General features: G+C 45.2%; 1 protein-coding gene across 16 annotated transcripts in view; it reads right to left on the bottom strand.

Moving 5' to 3' along the window:
• Positions 1-17,294, bottom strand: part of Lrp8 (LDL receptor related protein 8) — a 76,219-nt gene that overhangs the window by 6,791 nt on the left and 52,134 nt on the right. For all 16 annotated transcript variants that reach the window (XM_069987185.1, XM_069987194.1, XM_069987188.1 and 13 more), the window contains 9 exons: positions 15,564-15,738; positions 13,751-13,978; positions 11,997-12,115; positions 11,613-11,752; positions 9,870-10,011; positions 8,883-9,035; positions 7,734-7,964; positions 4,883-4,951; positions 1,020-1,192 (listed from right to left, as the gene is read on the bottom strand). In XM_069987185.1, coding sequence (XP_069843286.1) covers positions 1,020-1,192; positions 4,883-4,951; positions 7,734-7,964; positions 8,883-9,035; positions 9,870-10,011; positions 11,613-11,752; positions 11,997-12,115; positions 13,751-13,978; positions 15,564-15,738 — 1,430 coding nt within the window. The remainder of the gene's footprint in view (positions 1-1,019; positions 1,193-4,882; positions 4,952-7,733; positions 7,965-8,882; positions 9,036-9,869; positions 10,012-11,612; positions 11,753-11,996; positions 12,116-13,750; positions 13,979-15,563; positions 15,739-17,294) is intronic.

Here is a 17,294-nt window from a genome sequence, read left to right as displayed (position 1 = left end):
GCTCCTTGTGCCTCTAAGCCTTTGTGCATGCTTCTGTCTGGAATGCCATTTTCCTCCTTCTCTACCTGGAAAACTGCTGTTAGTCTTTCAATGACACAGTTCCACTTGTTGCTTTCTTTGTGAGGCATTCCTTGTCCAATTACCCAGGCAGAATTAATAGCTCCCTTGTTTCCACAGCATACTATTTATTCAACAAATATGTATTAGAAACTGGCTATCCTGTGCTATGCTCCAGGAAAACAGGCTAATCACATCAGATTTTGCTTTCAAGGACCTCATGATCTAGTGGGGAGACTACTAAGCAATAAGTGCACTGTGGTGGGACAGGGGCTGGGAAGGAGAGGCCCAGGGGACTGTGGGAGAACCACGCAAGTGCAAAGGCTTCCTAGAAGAAGAAAATCCTGAGCTTCCACCATGGCATTTAGCACATAGTGGTACAAGTGTGTGGTGAATATCTTGAGCTCTCCTACCAGCTTTTTTGGGGGGAGCAAGTGCATTCCTTAATTACTTCTGAACACTTGATATCTAATGGTGCCAGGCACATAACTTGTACAGTATTTGTGGAAATGAATACATTCAAATCAAATAGTCCTAAGTGCCCTCCCAGGCCAAAGGTTCTGAAAATCATTCAGTAGAGAGACATTTGGATTCTTTATTGCTAGGGAGAAACTCCACGTACAAGGTAGTCCTGCTATCCTGCTACTCTAACCACTTGCTTCAGCCTCTGTGTGGTCCCTAGGGCCCAGTAGGATCCCTGATAGGATCTTGGCAAGGGTGAAGGGAGGGTAAAGGGAGGAAGGGTGGGAGGGAGGGAGGAAGGAAGGAAGGAAGCAAGCAAGCAAGCAAAGAAGGAAGGAAGGAAGGAAGGAAGGTAGGAAGGAAGGAAGGAAGGAAGGAAGGAAGGAAGGAAGGAAGGAAGGAAGGAAGGAAGGAAGGAAGGAAGGAAGGGAGGGAGGGAGGGAGGGAGGGAGGGAGGGAGGGAGGGAAAGGGAAGAATTCTCCCAGTAAGGAATACTTACTGCCGGATAGACATGGCCAATTTGAGTTGTCCTCCCTATATGAAGCTCATCTTCATCTTCCTCTTCTGTTGTTTTCCTGTACACTGGGTTGTCAAAATTCATGCTCTTGGTGTTCTTCCGCTTCCAGTTTCTCCAAATCAGGTAGCCACTCATGCACAGCAGGGCTATTACCGCTGGAAGAAGGGACACATTACTCTGGACATGCAGAGGGCTCTGGTCCATTGCTCACACCTCGTTGCAGATCTTGCCACCTCTCTAACGTGGCTGCCCCTTGCTCCTCAGGCACTGGATCTGCATGTTCCCTTTCTGCTGCTTGGAAGGTCTCCTCTCATCTTTTCTTTCCTCAATTAACTACTCATCCTTTGAGATCGAGTGAGTCGTCCTGCACTGTTCTAAGCAGAGTCTGCTGTTCCCTCATGTATGCTCCCAGGCCACAGTACTTTTCATATACATATATGAAATACATATATACATTCCCAATCAGACTGAACCTTTGAGGGCAGGGTCTGTGCTTGTTTATCTCCGTAATGAGTACCTAGCACAAAGATGGTGCTCGGTGATACATGCTGAACGAATGCGTGAATTCCTTCTCTATACCTTTACCCTAAGGGGGCTGCTTCTGTGGGCCTCTTAAAAAACAAACAAACATTTTCCCATGTTGGAGTGGGAAGTATTTTTTAATTCTAAAGCTGGGACTTTATCCAAAGAGAATTATCTTCAGAAGGGGGTATGGAAGGACAACATGGGCTTTGGGTTAGAATAAGGGACTATATTAATGAGTGAAAAAAGACTTCTCAACAGAGCCAGGGAGCAATGAGGCAAGTAGCTTTGCAACTAACAAGCAATCACTCTGAGCCTTTCAGTGGAGGCTGGATGATCACTTTCTACAATTCTGTAAAAGGGTTCCCATTTGAGAAAGATCACAATAATTAAATAAGGTGTGTAAAATGGTTCCCATTTGAGAAAGATGACAATAATTAAATAAGGAAGGATGCTTCTCATGACTGTTTTTACTTATTATTCTGGAGATTGAGCTAGATGCAGTAAGACTAGGTTTAAAATAACTGGAAATTGAAAGGCCTACATATGAGAGAGGAAGGAACAAGGCTGTTAGAATTAACATGTTTATATGTTTAGAAGATATTAAGAGAATCAGGTAAGAAAAACTATTAGAAATAATTTTAGCTCATTAAGAATCAACATAGCGGGGCTGGGAAGGTGGCTCAGTGGTAGAGTGCTTGCCTTGCATGCATGAGGCCCTGGGTTCGAAAGTGGTGCTGTGGCTCAAGTGGTAGTGTACTAGCCTTGAGCTGAAGAGCTGAGGGACAGCGCCCAGACCCAGAGTTCAAGCCCCATAGATGGGTGTCAGTGGGTCATGTCTGTAATCCTAGCTACTAAGGAGGTTGAGATATCTGAGGATCATGGTTCAAAGCCAGCCAGGCAGGAAAGTCCACGAGACTCTTATCTCCAATTAACCACCAGAAAACCAGAAGTGGTGCTGTGGCTCAAGTGATAGAGCACTTGTCTTGAGCTGAAGAACTGAGGGACAGCACCCAGGCCCAGAGTTAAAGCCCCATAACCACAAAAAAAGAATCAACATAAAGCTGGGTATGGTGGCACACAACTATAATTCCAGCACCTGAGAGGCAGAGATAGGAGGATTGTGAGTTAAGGCCAACTTGGCCTTATATAGTCAGTCCCCAGTCAACTTTGGTTATGAGACCTTGTCTCCTTCCTTGGCTCAAAAAAAAAAAATCAACATAAAAATCTATAGTTTTCTTTTTGTCAACAGTAACATACTAGAAAATGTAATAGTGTAATAGCACAATAAAAAACTATAAAATACCTGGAATGAGCTACAAAGAAATGTACAAAGTCTTATGCACTCCATAAACCATGAAAAGATGTAAAGAAGATTGTAATAGAGAAATGCTATGTTCCTGGATAAAAAACTGTGATTGGTAAAAATGTAAATTTTTTCCACATCCAAAGAATTATCAATGAAAATGTAGAAAGATTCCATCATCATTTTGATAGAATTCACACAATTATTCTAGAGTTTATGTAGAAGAGAAATAAAATAAAAACAGCTGAGAAAATGTGAGCTACTAGTTTATAGGAATAGACAGACATTGGTGGAGAAAACAGCATAGTATCTGTAAGGGTGATAATTCAAGTGAAAAGGAATGAACAGAACTATCCAATAATGTTCTACATACCATACACAGGTATGTAGGAAGAAGCAGTTAAATATTTACCTCTCACCATTCTCAAAAATAAATTCCATATGGAAATACCTAATTACTAAAAATGACTCAGACCATATCAGGAGATAGTTTAATAATTCAGGGTGAGCCAAGCCTTCCTAAACAAAAAGCTAAACCCAGAATTCATGTAACAAAAGATGAACAGATTTGCTACTTAAAAGATTTAAATTTATGCATGGCAAAAGACACCATGAGCAAATTGAAAACTCAAGTGTCAGACCAGAAGGAAATATTTATCACATAAAGGTTTTAATATTCATTTGGCATAAATATTTCTACAAAATAAGATAACAATAAAAAAGGAGACTGTGAATAGGCAATTCATAAAGGATGGAATGTAATAAATGGCCAAAAAGCATATGAAAAGATATTCTACTTACAGGGGAATAATACTCATCCTGCCTGCACCCCCTCCCCTGCTCCTGGGGGATTGGCCAAAATCAAAAATGCTGATTAGCTCGGTAAGCTATATCAGTAAAAACAGTGCCCACAAGCCTCTTATAGGGCATAGGATGGCAGAACAGGGTTGATCTGTCTTTGACTCCACTCAAAGCCACATGTGGAATGACAGTTTCACCACCATCTTTTCTGGGGAAGCCAATCAAGGCCAATTCAAATGCTACCACCACCATACTGAGGATCCCCAAGATAAAAGGACAATCATTGCCTCTATCTTAAGGCCATAGGGAAGTAAGGGAGCTAACAATCCCAGTTTAAAAACATTGCTAAGAGATGAGGCTGGGATGACAGACAGGAAGTGCCAAGAGGCCGTGCTGAACATGGGGGCTGGGACCCCATGGTTCTGAACACCTGCTTCAACCTCCCCATCACCTCCCATGCCATTTCTGTCTTGGCTTTGTTCATACTGACTCCACAGCCTGGACTGCTCCTGATTCTCTTTACTTGCCTAGCTCAGCTCAAGCACCAAATGATGCCGGGCAAACTTGTCTGCCCTCTTCCTTCTTCAGTCTAAGTGCTTCCTCAGCATTTCCACTAAATTCAGAATGCATAGTTTACTCTTAGGTCTTACCTTATAACAAACTTATCTCTGTTATAGGGGTTTCTTCAGTAAGACTAAACCTTGACTTATACTTTAGTCACCTCCCCTCCCCTTATCAAAGAGTTTGATATACCATAGCTGCTTAATAAATGTTTGCTGGAAACCAAATAGAAAGAAAATACATACTGTATTTTGAAGCATAGTAAATAGCTCTCCTTATCAGTTACACAAGATTCAATTTCCTATAAACTATCAGTCAATGCTGGGAGCTGGGGAGAGTGGCGAGCAAGGAAGATACCAGCCATGTCCCCAGGGAGTGAGTGAGTGAGAGAGAGAGAGAGAGAGAGAGAGAGAGAGAGAGAGAGAGAGAGAGAGAGAGAGTGTGTGTGTGTGTGTGTGTGTGTGTGCGCGCGCGCACGCGCGCACACATGCAGGTGGATGGTCACTTGGGGCCAGGTCCAGAAGAGCCTTGAATGCCAGCTCAAGAAACCAAATTCAACTAGTGTCAGGAAGTGGTAGGTCAGTGTGTTGGGTTCTCTGTCTTTCGCTAATCTTGGGCAGGGACTCTGTGCTCCCGATGATGTGGCTGTACTCACCTATGGGCACGATGATCCCAATGACAGCAGCAGTGACTGTTGAGCCCATCTTGTCATCTTCATTCCCATCTGAAAAGCACAAACATTCACAGATTAATGCTCCATCACTGTGAGTTCAAGTCCTTATAGGCCTCAGGCAGGTAAAACTACCAACTGCTTCTTGTCCTCACTCTCATGGTCCTTGGGCTGGGGGTGTGGCTCAAGTCATAGAGAGCTTGCATAGCATGATCTCAGGCGCAGGTTCAAGCTCTAGTACTGTGCAAAAGAAATTAAAATGATGGCCATAGCTAAATGCTTAATAATTGTCTTCCCATATTCTACCAATACTCCTGTAAGGCAACCAGGACAGAGATTATTTCCATTTCACAGAAGGGGAAATGAAATCCTATAAGTGCTTAGTTAAAACTTGAACCCACGACTCAACGACACTTCCACAGCATGATGGTGGTAGGAAGCTGGGGGCTATGCATGGCCAGTGAGCATTAGGTCTTCATGTTGCTGACAGACAGGATCAGTTGCCTTACTCAGTCAGTGTCTATACTGCCTGTATTGTTTCTGTTATTTTGGGTGGTCTGGCCATCTGTCTGAATTATCAACTTATTTTTGTAAAGTACATAGTATAGAATGAAGATCACAGGCTACTGGGTCAGACTTCTGAGGTTCAAATACCATCTGCATTACTCACTATAAAATATAAAATGTCTTGTATTCTTTGTCTTAAAAATTGAGATTATGTTACTACCTATCTAATGAGGATATATAAACATTAAATGAGATAGTCTGTATAAAATGTTTATTAGCATAGTGTCTGGCACAGTCTTGCCTAATTTAAAGGGGATGGTGAATGAGATAGGAGAAGTAGCAAAGCCTAAATATAAAAAGGTATCTCAGCTGAGCTTGGTGGCTCATGCCTGTAATCCCAGCACTCAAGAGATGGAGGCAATAGTAGCTCACGCCTGTAATCCTAGCTACTTAGGAGGCAGAGATCTGAGAATTGTGGTTTAAAGCCAGCCTGGCTAGAAAGGCCGAAGACTCTTATCTCCAATTAACCACCAGAAAACCTGAAGTGGTGCTATGGCTCAAGTGGTAGAATGTTTGCCTTGAGCTGAATGGCTGAGGGGCAGCGCCCAGGCCCAGATTGTGGGCCCAGGCCCACAAAGGACCAAAAAAAAAAAAAAAAAAAGTATGTAAAAGTGTATTCTAAATTGAAAAGTCCTTAGAAAATGTACTGTGTGTGTGTGTGTGTGTGTGTGTGTGTGTGTGTTTGTGTTTTCTGGGCCTGTGTGTGTGTGTGTGTGTTTTCTGGGCCTGGGGCTTAAACTCTGGACCCTGGGCTCTGTCTCTAAGCTTCTTTTGCTCAAGGCTAGTGCTCTACCACTTGAGCCACAGTGCTACTTCTGGGTTTTTCTGAGTAGTTTATTGGAGATAAGACTCTCATGGACTTCCTGCCCAGGCTGGCTTTAGACTGCAATCCTCAGATCTCAGCCTCCTGAGTGAGTCACTAATGCCTGGCTATAATTTTTTTTTTTTGGTGCCAGTCTTGGGGCTTGAACTCAGGGGCCCGGGTGCTGTCCTTTAGCTCCCCCCCGGCCTGCTTAAGGTTGGCATTCTACCACTTGAGTCATACCTCCACTTCTGGAATTTTTGCTGGTTAACTGGAGAGAAGAGTCTCATAGATTTGTTTGCCTGTGCTGGCTTCAAACCATGATCCTCAGATCTCAGCCTCCTAAATAGGTTTACAGGCATGAGCCACTGGCTCCTGGCTTGCATTGCATTTAAAAAAAGAATACTGTGCCACCTTCCTCACTCTTCCTGCCACCTTCCTCTAATCTAAATTTGCAGAGCACTGTGCAGTTTAAAAAGCCTTTTCCTCTTGGGCCCTCATGACAGCCTTCTGAGGTGTGAAGAGGAGCTATTATCCACATTTGCTCCAATGCTGCTGGCCTCTCACTCTGGGTGGCATTAAATCTACAGCTTAGCAGGGTATGGTCATGCATGCTTATCATCTAAGCGATTCCAGAGGCAGAGGCAAGAAGATCTCAAGTTTGAAGTCAACTTGGGCAAAGGTAGCAAGACTCTATCTCAAACATAAAAGCAAAAGGGCTTGGGGGAGGGGTATAGTTCAAGTGGTAGAGTATTTGCTTAGCTTGTTCAAGTCCCTAGGACTTGGGGGTGGGAGCAGGTTAGTAACAGTTTGATAAGGCCTGTGGGAAGAGGCTTTGTTTCAGCTTCTCCTGCAAACTTCTGGGTGAGTGCTCAACTCTGAGAATCCAGCTTCTGCTGGCAAAGAGACTCAGAAAGGAGTCATCAAGCTGGTTTCTGCACCATCCGGGTAAAGAAAAAACCCACAGAAGATAGTTTATCCTTTTAAATGAACTCCCCATGACAGGAAACTCAATTAAAAAAGTATTTGCTGGTTAATGAGATAGAACAGTTCTGGCAGTGACAATTACTGCTCCCAATGATTTAGTAAGTGATGGACTTAATTATTTTTATCCCAGCGTTTGAAAACAGGCAGGAGCACACCATAATTATGAATGTGATCATCTGGAGGCTGCTGGGAACTGAGACCAGAACTTTCCCCATCTGAGAGACACCCCCTTCATGCACATGTCATTCACTCAAAAATAGGCATTTACCCAGGCAGTAGAGACTGAGTATGTAAGCACTTTCATTCCCATTGCCTCCCTCGACAATCTTGTGAATCAAGAGTTGTCCTTTGTAGAAGAAACTGAGGGTCAAAGAGGGACTGTAGCTACCCTCGAGACCCTCTTCTCCACACTTCCATCCCAGACCCCATAGTACTGCCATCTTCCCACACCATGCAAGCGTGCAGAGCTCATTTCCTTACAGTGCTGGGAGTGGTTGCTGGTTGCCGGGCTTGGTGTTGACAGGCTGATGCTGGGAGCCCTTGGACCACTAACTGAGCTGGGCCCAGCAGCTGCTGGGCTTGGTGTCGTGGTGCTGTGGTTCTGGGAGGTGGGGCCATGGCTTGTCCCAGGGGCTCCTGTGGTGACAGGTACTGCCCTTGCTGTAGTAGGGGCTGACGTCGTCGTCGTTGTTGTTGAGGTAGATTGAGGTGCTAGAGAAGAAAGACTGTGAATGTCACTTGGACAAAGAAGTTTATTGCTTTAGTGCTTAAATTACTGCCTCAATGAATTACATGGAGGGACTCATTCTCAGGGCTTAGCTCAGATGCCACCACTGTGAAGCATTCTCTTATCCCCCTAAATGGCCCCCAAACTTGCTTTCAGCTGAATGCTAAGCACTTTACCTTGTCCAATCAAGATGAATCAGTCATTGAAACAATGCTATAGAATTCAGTGTGACTGAGATCATGGGAAAGACTAGAGGGAGGGGCAAGCAAATAAATCTAGAAGTGCTTTACCCTGATAGTATTCCATTATTAGATTTAAATTATTTCACTTTAAATAATTGATCCTGGACAAGGTTGACAAGAAATGTACTCATTACCTTACTCATGTAACTGAAACCCCTCTGTATATCACCTTGACAATAAAAAAAAAAAAGAAAAAAATTGATCCTGGAAATCATAAATGACAAAACAGACTTACACTCAAATAATATATGGCCTTGGCTATACATCAAGATTGGGAAATAACCACACTTGTGTGGTTATTATCTTTTATTGTAAGTCCTAGTCATATTGCAAGACGGTGTAGGGTGTTAAATTCTATATAAGAAATAGATAAACATAGTCATCTGTGTATAAACAATAAATGAAGCCATGAAGATCAAGGGGTCTTAATGAGATTTTCAAGGGATTCTAGAAACCATCCTGAAGGATCAATTAAAAATGTTACATGGGTGTGTAGTTATTTATTTATTCCCCCCTGGAAAGCAGATGGAAAAAGAAGAAAATCCAAAGGCATCAAGTAGAAGATGAAGATGGAGGAAAGCCAGGAACACACAGCATCCCAGAAGCCAAGGGCAGGGTCTGGCATTGCCAGGAGCCACCCCTCCTGGAATCTCCGCTTACTTCGGTAGCACCTCTTCATGTCTGGGCCCAACCACATTGTGTCAGGACAGGCACATGTGTACTTGGGAGAGTGGCTGAAGATCTGAGGAGCAGGAAGGCACAGGTACTCACAGCCTCCATTGGGCTGAGCACTCAGCTCACAGGCATCTGCAGCTAGTGGTAGAGAGAGAAAAACTGTTAGGGCACCTACAGGATGTGCTGTGTATTCTCCTCTCCTGAGGATGAGGCCTTCCCATTTGGCTTGTTCAAAAAGCTCTCCCTGCTTTGGGGCACCTACCAGCACTGCACCTGGTGTTTTAGCCTCACTATCATTTAATCCTTACAATTCGGAGAGCTGGGTCTTATGTCTCAGATTGACAGATAAACAACCCTAGGCTCAGAGAACAAACTTGTCTAAGCTTTACTTTTAGGAACTTTGAAGACAGAAATGAAACTGAGGCATGCTGGATTCCAGAACTCATTTCCTCTCCATGCCCCGAATGTCACACATCATGTCTCATTTAAATTCCTGTATCTAGAATCAGGACCCAATGTTACCTCCCTCCCCCTTTGCTTTCCCACTTTCATTCTGGCAGCCAACACCTCAACTACAATTAGGATTTCTGAGTGACAGAGGAGGAGACAGGCTGGCAGCAGGATTCCTGGAATTCATTAGTTTCTATGATGGGTTCACAGAACAAACAAGAAGCACTGAGTGCAGCAGAAGGAATCAGGTGATCCAAGTTTAGGTTTTGGTTCTACCACCTGTAACATCTGACCTTCGTTAAACAATACGCACACTTTGTAGGATTGGCAAAAATAGGAAATCTATGTATTTGTTCATACCTGGCCTTGTGTCACAAAGAGCTATATAGGCAAAATGATATAAAACACTGTAAGGCACTCTGTCATTATTCCTGGGGATGCTAGTCATGACGGGAATGTGAATACAGCCTCTCTGTGGCAGAAGAGGACACAGGCAGGGACCTGGGACCAAGGAAGGCTCACCTCTTGGCTGCTTCAGCTCATGGAAGATGACAATGTCATGTGGGTTATTGAGGTTCTCAGCCAGGATGGAGATTTCCAGGCCATTAAGCCGATTTGCACTGAAAATGGCCTCATTCTCCAGATCTGTCCAGAATACCTTGTCCTGTGGGGCACAGATGTGGCAGATAGGAGGCCTAGAGCCTGAACTCATGACCTCAGTCTGAGGGCTTGGCCTCAGATCACAGTGACAAGAACTGCCTATATCTTCCCGGAGCTATCCACTCTGATATGTTGTATAAACCCTTAATTGATGCATGCTTTGACCTGAAGACCACAAGCCTACTCACTAACTCAAGAGCTTCCTGGAGCAAGCAGAAACCCAAGATTGGATCTCAATAGCTATTATCAACACTGGGGTCAGAACTAAAATTGGAGGGGATGTGTGAGCTATTGAGATATCCTGCTGGGCCTCTTACAGACTCTGGGAATAAACACAAGTCCACCGGATTAGTCCATACAAGACGACACGTGCATCTGTAGGCAAATCCACAATTACAGGTACAACCATGCATCCTTAAGCACAGATCTAGACACAAACTCACATGTTCATCTACTTCCATTAAGGCCTGTTTGTCCCTAAGTAAAAGCTTATCTGAGTATTGATACACATGCTCACAAACACTGATATAGTATATATACTTCACTGATATAGTATATATACAGGTATACCTACACACGTTACACATGCCACAGGTATGCTCGGGAACACACACAACACACCTGACTTTGAAGCAGGGAACTGGACTTAGAAGCAGAACTTTACCCACAATTTCAAGCTGAGTGAAGCTGCTCCAAGAAAATATTGCCAGTGCCTACCACAGACCTCACTTTCCCTCCCCTTGGTGACAGAGTTCATTTTGGGGATGATATGGAGTATGTGGGACCATGATAGGTTCTGATTCCTCATTCCACAAAAAGAAAGGCTGTTAAGAGTCAGGGCAGGGGAGCAGTCTGGATTCCTCACCTTTCAGGGTGCTTCTTTTTTGTTATTGTTCTTATGTCAGTCCTGGGGCTTGCACTCAAGAGTCTGGGTGCTGTCCCTAAAACTCTTTTTCTCAAGACTAGTGCTCTACCACTTGAGCCACAATGCCACTTCTAGCTTTTCTGAGTAGTTTACTGGAGAGAAGAGTCTCAAGGACTTTCCTGCCTGGGCTGGCTTCAAACTGTGATCCTCTGACTTGAGTCTCCCAAGGAGCTAGGATCACAGGTGTGAACCACCAGCATCTGGCTTCCTGGGAGCTTCTTGAGGCCTGGGAGTAATGTCTACTTCTGTGACCCCAGGATCTACCAAAGGTCAACAGGAGTGTGCTGAATTGCAGAGCATCTCTCAGGCTATTTCCTTAAGTAAATGGTTCTGAGGAAGCAGATGTTTCTTCTTCCCTTCTCTCCTTACTGAGTTTCACCTTCTGCATGAGATACAGTGCTAGATGCTGTGGGTACAGAGAGGTGGCATCTGTGGGCAGAGATGCACTATGAGACATGCTCAGAGAGGGATGTTGGTCAGAGGGCACAGGAAGAGCTGCAGCAGATTGCACTCCAAAGCCTCTGTGCACCGCCTCTCAATTTGTGTATGAACAAATCACTTCACTTCCTTGTTCCTTTGTTCCCATTTGGACACAAGTCTGAGGGAGGCATTCTATTTAAACAAGGCTTCTCTAGGTTTCCGCTTCCTGGTGAGGCCAGGCCTCCCCTCACAGGACTCACCTCAAACACAGCTATCCCAAAAGGGTGGCTCAGGAAGTCCGTGGAGAAAATCAGCATCTTTCTGTTGCCTCCGCTGAAGTCAATGCTAGACAGCTGGTGCAGTTTGGAGTCTACCCAGTATAAGCGCTGGTTCAGCAAATCTTGGGGAGGAATTGGGAGAGGAGGGATCAGGCCACGAACATGGACCATAGCCTAGATCTCCACCCCTCTGTAACCCCATCCCTGTCTACCGTCCAGGAATTAGATTAGACCCAGCCTAGGGCAGCAACCTTCAGGAAACAAGTTATTGGCACCACAAGGAGGACTCAGAATCAATCCCCACAGAATCAATCCCTGAAAGTCATCGGGATCAGGCACACACCACAGGAAGCTAGCGGAGCTCACCCAGGGCGATTCCATTGGGCCATTCAATGTTGTCTGACACCAGTGTTTGCCGGTCCACGCCATTGAGACCAGACTTCTCTATTTTTGCCTGGTACCCCCAATCAGACCAATACATGAACCTGAAAGAAAAACCCAATTTGACTTTTTGTTAGGGACATGATTGGTGTGGTCTGAGTCACAAAGGCTCAGTGGCCTGAACAGTTGAGGATTGTGCTCAGTGAGGACGGGAAGACTTCTGAAATCCTTCAGAATGATCAAACCTTAGAATTTGGCCATCCTACCACATTTGGGTAGCTTAGAAGAGAGTTCCCATGTCCATGCAAGCACAGACATGTATCTGTAGGCATTCCACAATCAGAGATACAACCAGAGAATAGTGTCAGTGCAAGGAGGATCCTGGTAAGTGTTCTCCTCATTTACAGTGGAGAATGTAGACGATCTTCCATACTCTCCTCTGAAACCCTCAGGCCTACAAGGGCTAGTCAGAGCTCACTGTTATCTACCTAAGAGTTGCATTAGACCTTATCTATTCCTTCCTTCATAGTTCTTGTAGGAGACTCTCCTTCAGTTATCTTGCTTTGTGTTTGTAGTGGGCTTCCTATTGGAACCCTGACAGACTCACAGTGGATCAGGGCTGGAAAGAACTATGATTAGAGGGTCAGGGTGTGGCAAATGTAGCGCCAAGTTTACATAAGAACTGATAGTGATCGAGTGAAGTGAGGGTTAATAAAGTGGCTCAGTGTCTACTGGGTCCCTACCTGACACATGTTCAAGTAAATGGCATCTGTCAGTTACTTCCCAGGGCTTCCCATTCACGCCCCCGCTCCCCAAAATGTGGCAGCCTCAGCTAGCTGGTCTTGAAGAAGGTTTTTTTTTAATTTTAATTTTAATTTTTTGTGAACATACTGTACAGAGGGGTTACAATTTTGAAGAAGGTTTTCTTCTTCCTGCTTAATAAGTAAGGGAACAGCAAGAGGAAGCAAGAGGAAGAAGCTGGTGATGCTGATAAACTCAATGTAATACACAAATGTCATTTCAAAACACTTCTGAAGAGGGAGGCAGAGGGTCCTGTTCTGTTCCAAATTCCTAAGCCTTCAAAGTCAGGTGCGTGTGCAGAGGAAAGCAGTTCAGATGATGAGGGGCCCAGAGTCTTGGCAACAGGCGTGGGGATGGAAGTGTGCAGCTGAGGATGGAAAAGCAGGAGTGACCTTGGTTGTCTGTCCTGCAGACCTCCTAAGGTCAGTGGAAGATGTTATAGGGTGTGTGAGGAAAATCCCTCCCTAGTGTCTAATTGCCAAAGCTGTCCCACACTGAAACAGACCTCATGGAAAGTAATGAACAACCTGTCCCTGCAAACCTGTGAGCAGCTTCCACACACCAGCAGCACCATGACACACACTGCCCCCCACCTACAGCAGTGCGAGGAAAGGCCTCTGCCCCTGGAGCTTCTACCAGACACTCTATAGAGCCCTGTCCTGCTCTGACACACTCAGATTCTGTGATACAACAACTGTGGGAAGAATCGATTCACTCTATTTTACCCAGGTCTATCCTCAGCACCAGGAAGAACCTGGCAACTAAATGCCCACAGAAGCCTTAGGCAGAAGTTAGCAGGATGACGATAATACAAGGACTCTCTTCCTCGTGGCCTGTGTCTAATTATCCTATAGTCTTCTACAACCCTCTTGTAACAGACACATAAGGACTGTGCACCAAGGCTGGGGAAATGAGAGTACCACTGGGGGGTGACTCACCCTCGCAAGGGATCCACAGCGATGGCCCGGGGTTCACTCAGGTCACGATTGAAGAGAGTGCATCGGCGGCCACCATCCACTGTGGCCACTGAGATGGTCTTATTGCCCGAGTCTGTCCAGTAGATGTGCTTGTGGACCCAATCCACCGCCAGACCCTCTGGAGAGTGCAGCTGCTCGTCAATGAGGACTTCCTGCTCTGCCGGGTCACTGGCCTTGTCCATGTAGGCGCTTAGGAGAGAGCGGGGCTGGCCATGGGCACATGCTCTACCCATGAGCCCATCTGGAGCTGCCTGTGAACTCTCCCCACTAGCTCTCCGCTATCTCTGGATTACAGCCTTGGATTTTAGAAAAAATTGGTTAATCTCCACTCAACACATTTCCTGGGCCACCAAGGTAGGGATACAGGCTTAAAAATCAGCCAGTATCTAGCCTGGTGGAGTTCAGTTTAGTAGGGGGACAGAAGCTTGCAGAGAGGTGTAATGTTGTGTAGCTGTGGAAAGCATTAGATGACATGGCAGAAGGAAAAATGGAGCCTACAGGCTGAAGAGTTGGGAGAAGGCTTTGTAGTTGAGTCCTGAGGAACAAGTTCACCAGAGAACAATGGATCAGCATGTACAAAAGGGACCAGTGGGTATAAATACTCAGAGGGAGGCACGTTCTGGAATCATGGTTCAGTGGGATGGAGCTGGTTTGAAGGATGTAAGACTGGAAATAGTGTAGGTACAAACCACATCCTGATAGTCTCTGAGTGCTAAGGAATTGGGATTTTATCCTGGGAGAGGGGCTAATTGAATGGATCCAAGGACACAATCAGACAAGCTACAGTGAGGTCACTGTAGCTCCTGGGGAAGGGATGGACTTTTTAGAGAAGGGAAGGAAGGCAGGGACAATGGTGAGGGGGCAGGTGTGAGCTGAAGAGAGTGTGAAGGAGACTATGCGGTGAGAATGACGAGAGGAGCTGGTAATACACAGACACTGGGGAGACACGATTCCCTGGATTTGGCTTCCCACATGCTATTGGTCACAGGTCTCCTTACCCCTGACACCCTCCCTCTTGCTGGGTGGTTACTTCCATACTGTTCACTGCTGGAATTCTGACTCCAATCCTGACAACCCTCTAAAGATCCAGACTGCTCATCCTCAGACTCCCCCAATGCCTGGCCTTCCTTCCCATCTCAAAGAGCAGCACCCTCATCCCAGAAACCCCAAGCTGGACACCTCAGACTCTTCACATCATCCTGGGAGTTCATTATAGATCTTCTCCCTTCAGCCCTAAACCCAAAATCCTCATCAAATTCTCTTCTCCATTCACAATTGTTGAACAGGCTCTGCTCTAGTTCTGTTTGGTGTCTGTGTGCTTGGGGGAAGGAGTTGTTAGTGAGTAGCAGTTGGTCATTTGTTTCCATCAACCCATATACCCTTCATTCACCCACACCTCCCATCATTGTATCAGTAGATCTGCCATCTGTGAGTCTCCAGGGTCCAACATACTGATATATGAGCTCTGAAAGTTTTCACAAGGGCCAGCTATTTCTTTCTACCCTGGCTCAACATTTCCTGTGTCTTTGCATTTCCTGGCTTGGCCACCAGGGGTCAGACATAGCTCAGGAATATGGGCTCAAATCTGTTCTCACAGTGCTTTCAGCTTAGGCCCACCCACAGAGTGAAGCCTTTGTGCTTCCACAGCTACTGTGATCCAGCATCCTTTCCCAGGTCCAACTCTGTCCTGATAAACCCTAGAGGCCTTCCTTCCTCCATCAACCATCCCTCACTCTGCCCCTCCAGGCCTGGCTGCAGGGGACATGCCACTCACCTGTAGATCTTGCGATAGGAGAGGTCACACCAGTAGATGCGATTGGTGACAACTTCCACATCTAGTGCCACAACATTCTTGAGCATGGGGATGAGGCGTGAGTAGTCCCGCTTCACCAGGTCTATCCTTCGTACCTCGTGCCGATTGGTGAATATTAGCGACGGGCTCTTGCCAGCTGCCATGTAGTGAAGTGGAGAGGACAGTGTCAGTAAAGGAGTCAGGGATTCTAGAGGCCAGGCATCTGCCACTAGTTTGCTAGGTTACACCTCATTTTCCTGTAAAGTAGGGATGATAGTCTCTTATTTCACAGGACAGAGGAGCAGATGAAATAGTGACTACAAAAAGCATACAATGTACCACATAAGATGCTTAAGAGCACCACACACACTTTGCCTTTTATTATAGATTCTTCTAAATCTTCTATGACTCCCCCATTTCCTCATGCCTGCACCAAGGCCCTGATACCTCATCTGCCCCTCAGAGCTATGTAGGGATGGGCCTTGAGACCTGGGTAATAATGAAGACTTCTTCATGGTGGGTGTGAGTGTGTGTATGTGTGACACAAGCAGGGCAGGGAAATTAGGACCCCAAGTGCAGGAAGGCACAGGAGGAAAGCAACATTCCAGGCCAGTTTACTATTGCCAAACTATGTTTTGCCTGCCCCGACAATGTGAGCAGTGATGCTTTATCTCCCAGAAGTGCACTGAGGGTATCTTGTGGCAATTCTAATGAGCCATGACAGCAGTAGAGATCTTGTATTTGGAGCTTTTTCCTGATTGTACTTATTTATATAGATTGTGGTCCATAGATGGACAGTTGGATGTTGTCTGCACATATGGAATGTGTCATGTTACACATGTCTCACGTGGAGGTTAAGAATAAGTTACATAGTGCATATGGTGTGTAAATGTATGTTATAGAGGGCACAGTGTGGGTATGGTGTTGTGATCTATGTGCTGCACATAGCATTTGTGTATCTGGACTCCATACTCATATGTCCAACTGCTACTCAGTAGTCTCAGTGGCCACTGAGACAGTTTTCTTAGGCTCAACATCTCCAAAATAGTTTTTAACATTCTCCCAACCCTGCTTCTTTCTGTGGCTTTTCCAAGGCCAGAAATAGCAATCCTATTTTTTCATTTGTCTAGCTAAAAATTTAGGAGTCTTTGACTCTAACATCTCACACTTATTTTATAAGTAATCCCACTGGCTAGTGTTCAAACTATCCAGTCTGTTCACTTAGCAATGCTCCCACCGCCAACGCCCTGCTCCACCCATCAGCTCTCTTCCAAACTACTTAAATAACCTCTAAAGTGGTTTTTCCTGTTTTCTTTCTTGTCCTCTGCAGTTTATTATTCTCAGCAATGGAGCCTAAACGTTACACTACACCCTCTTGACTAAAAACTTTTTGAGGTTTTTTTTTTTTTTTTTGATTCATCAATGGTCTAGAAGGCCTTGGGAATCTGCTCTGACTTCATTTCTTCTTGTCTCCTTGTCTAATGGTACTGGCTCCTTCACTGCTCTGTACCTTCAGCCTGAAATACTGTTCCTGAAGATAACTGGATGGCTCACTTCTTCACCTGCTTTAGGCCTTTACTCTGATGGAAAGCTTCCAACTTCTTCTGAGGGCTTCTTGACGGTTGCATTTAAATCTATCAACCAGTGCTCTCCTGGGCTTTCCTATCTCAGGAGATGTCTTACTTTGTGTTTTTCTCCTTAGTCCCTTATTGC

Source organism: Dipodomys merriami, unplaced genomic scaffold, assembly GCF_024711535.1.
Source record: "Dipodomys merriami isolate MVZ:Mamm:240054 unplaced genomic scaffold, mDipMer1.0.p SCAF_34, whole genome shotgun sequence".
Classification (NCBI taxonomy): Eukaryota; Metazoa; Chordata; class Mammalia; order Rodentia; family Heteromyidae; genus Dipodomys; species Dipodomys merriami.
The sequence above is the reverse complement of the archived record's forward strand: the minus strand, read 5'-3'. Positions and strand labels throughout refer to the sequence as shown.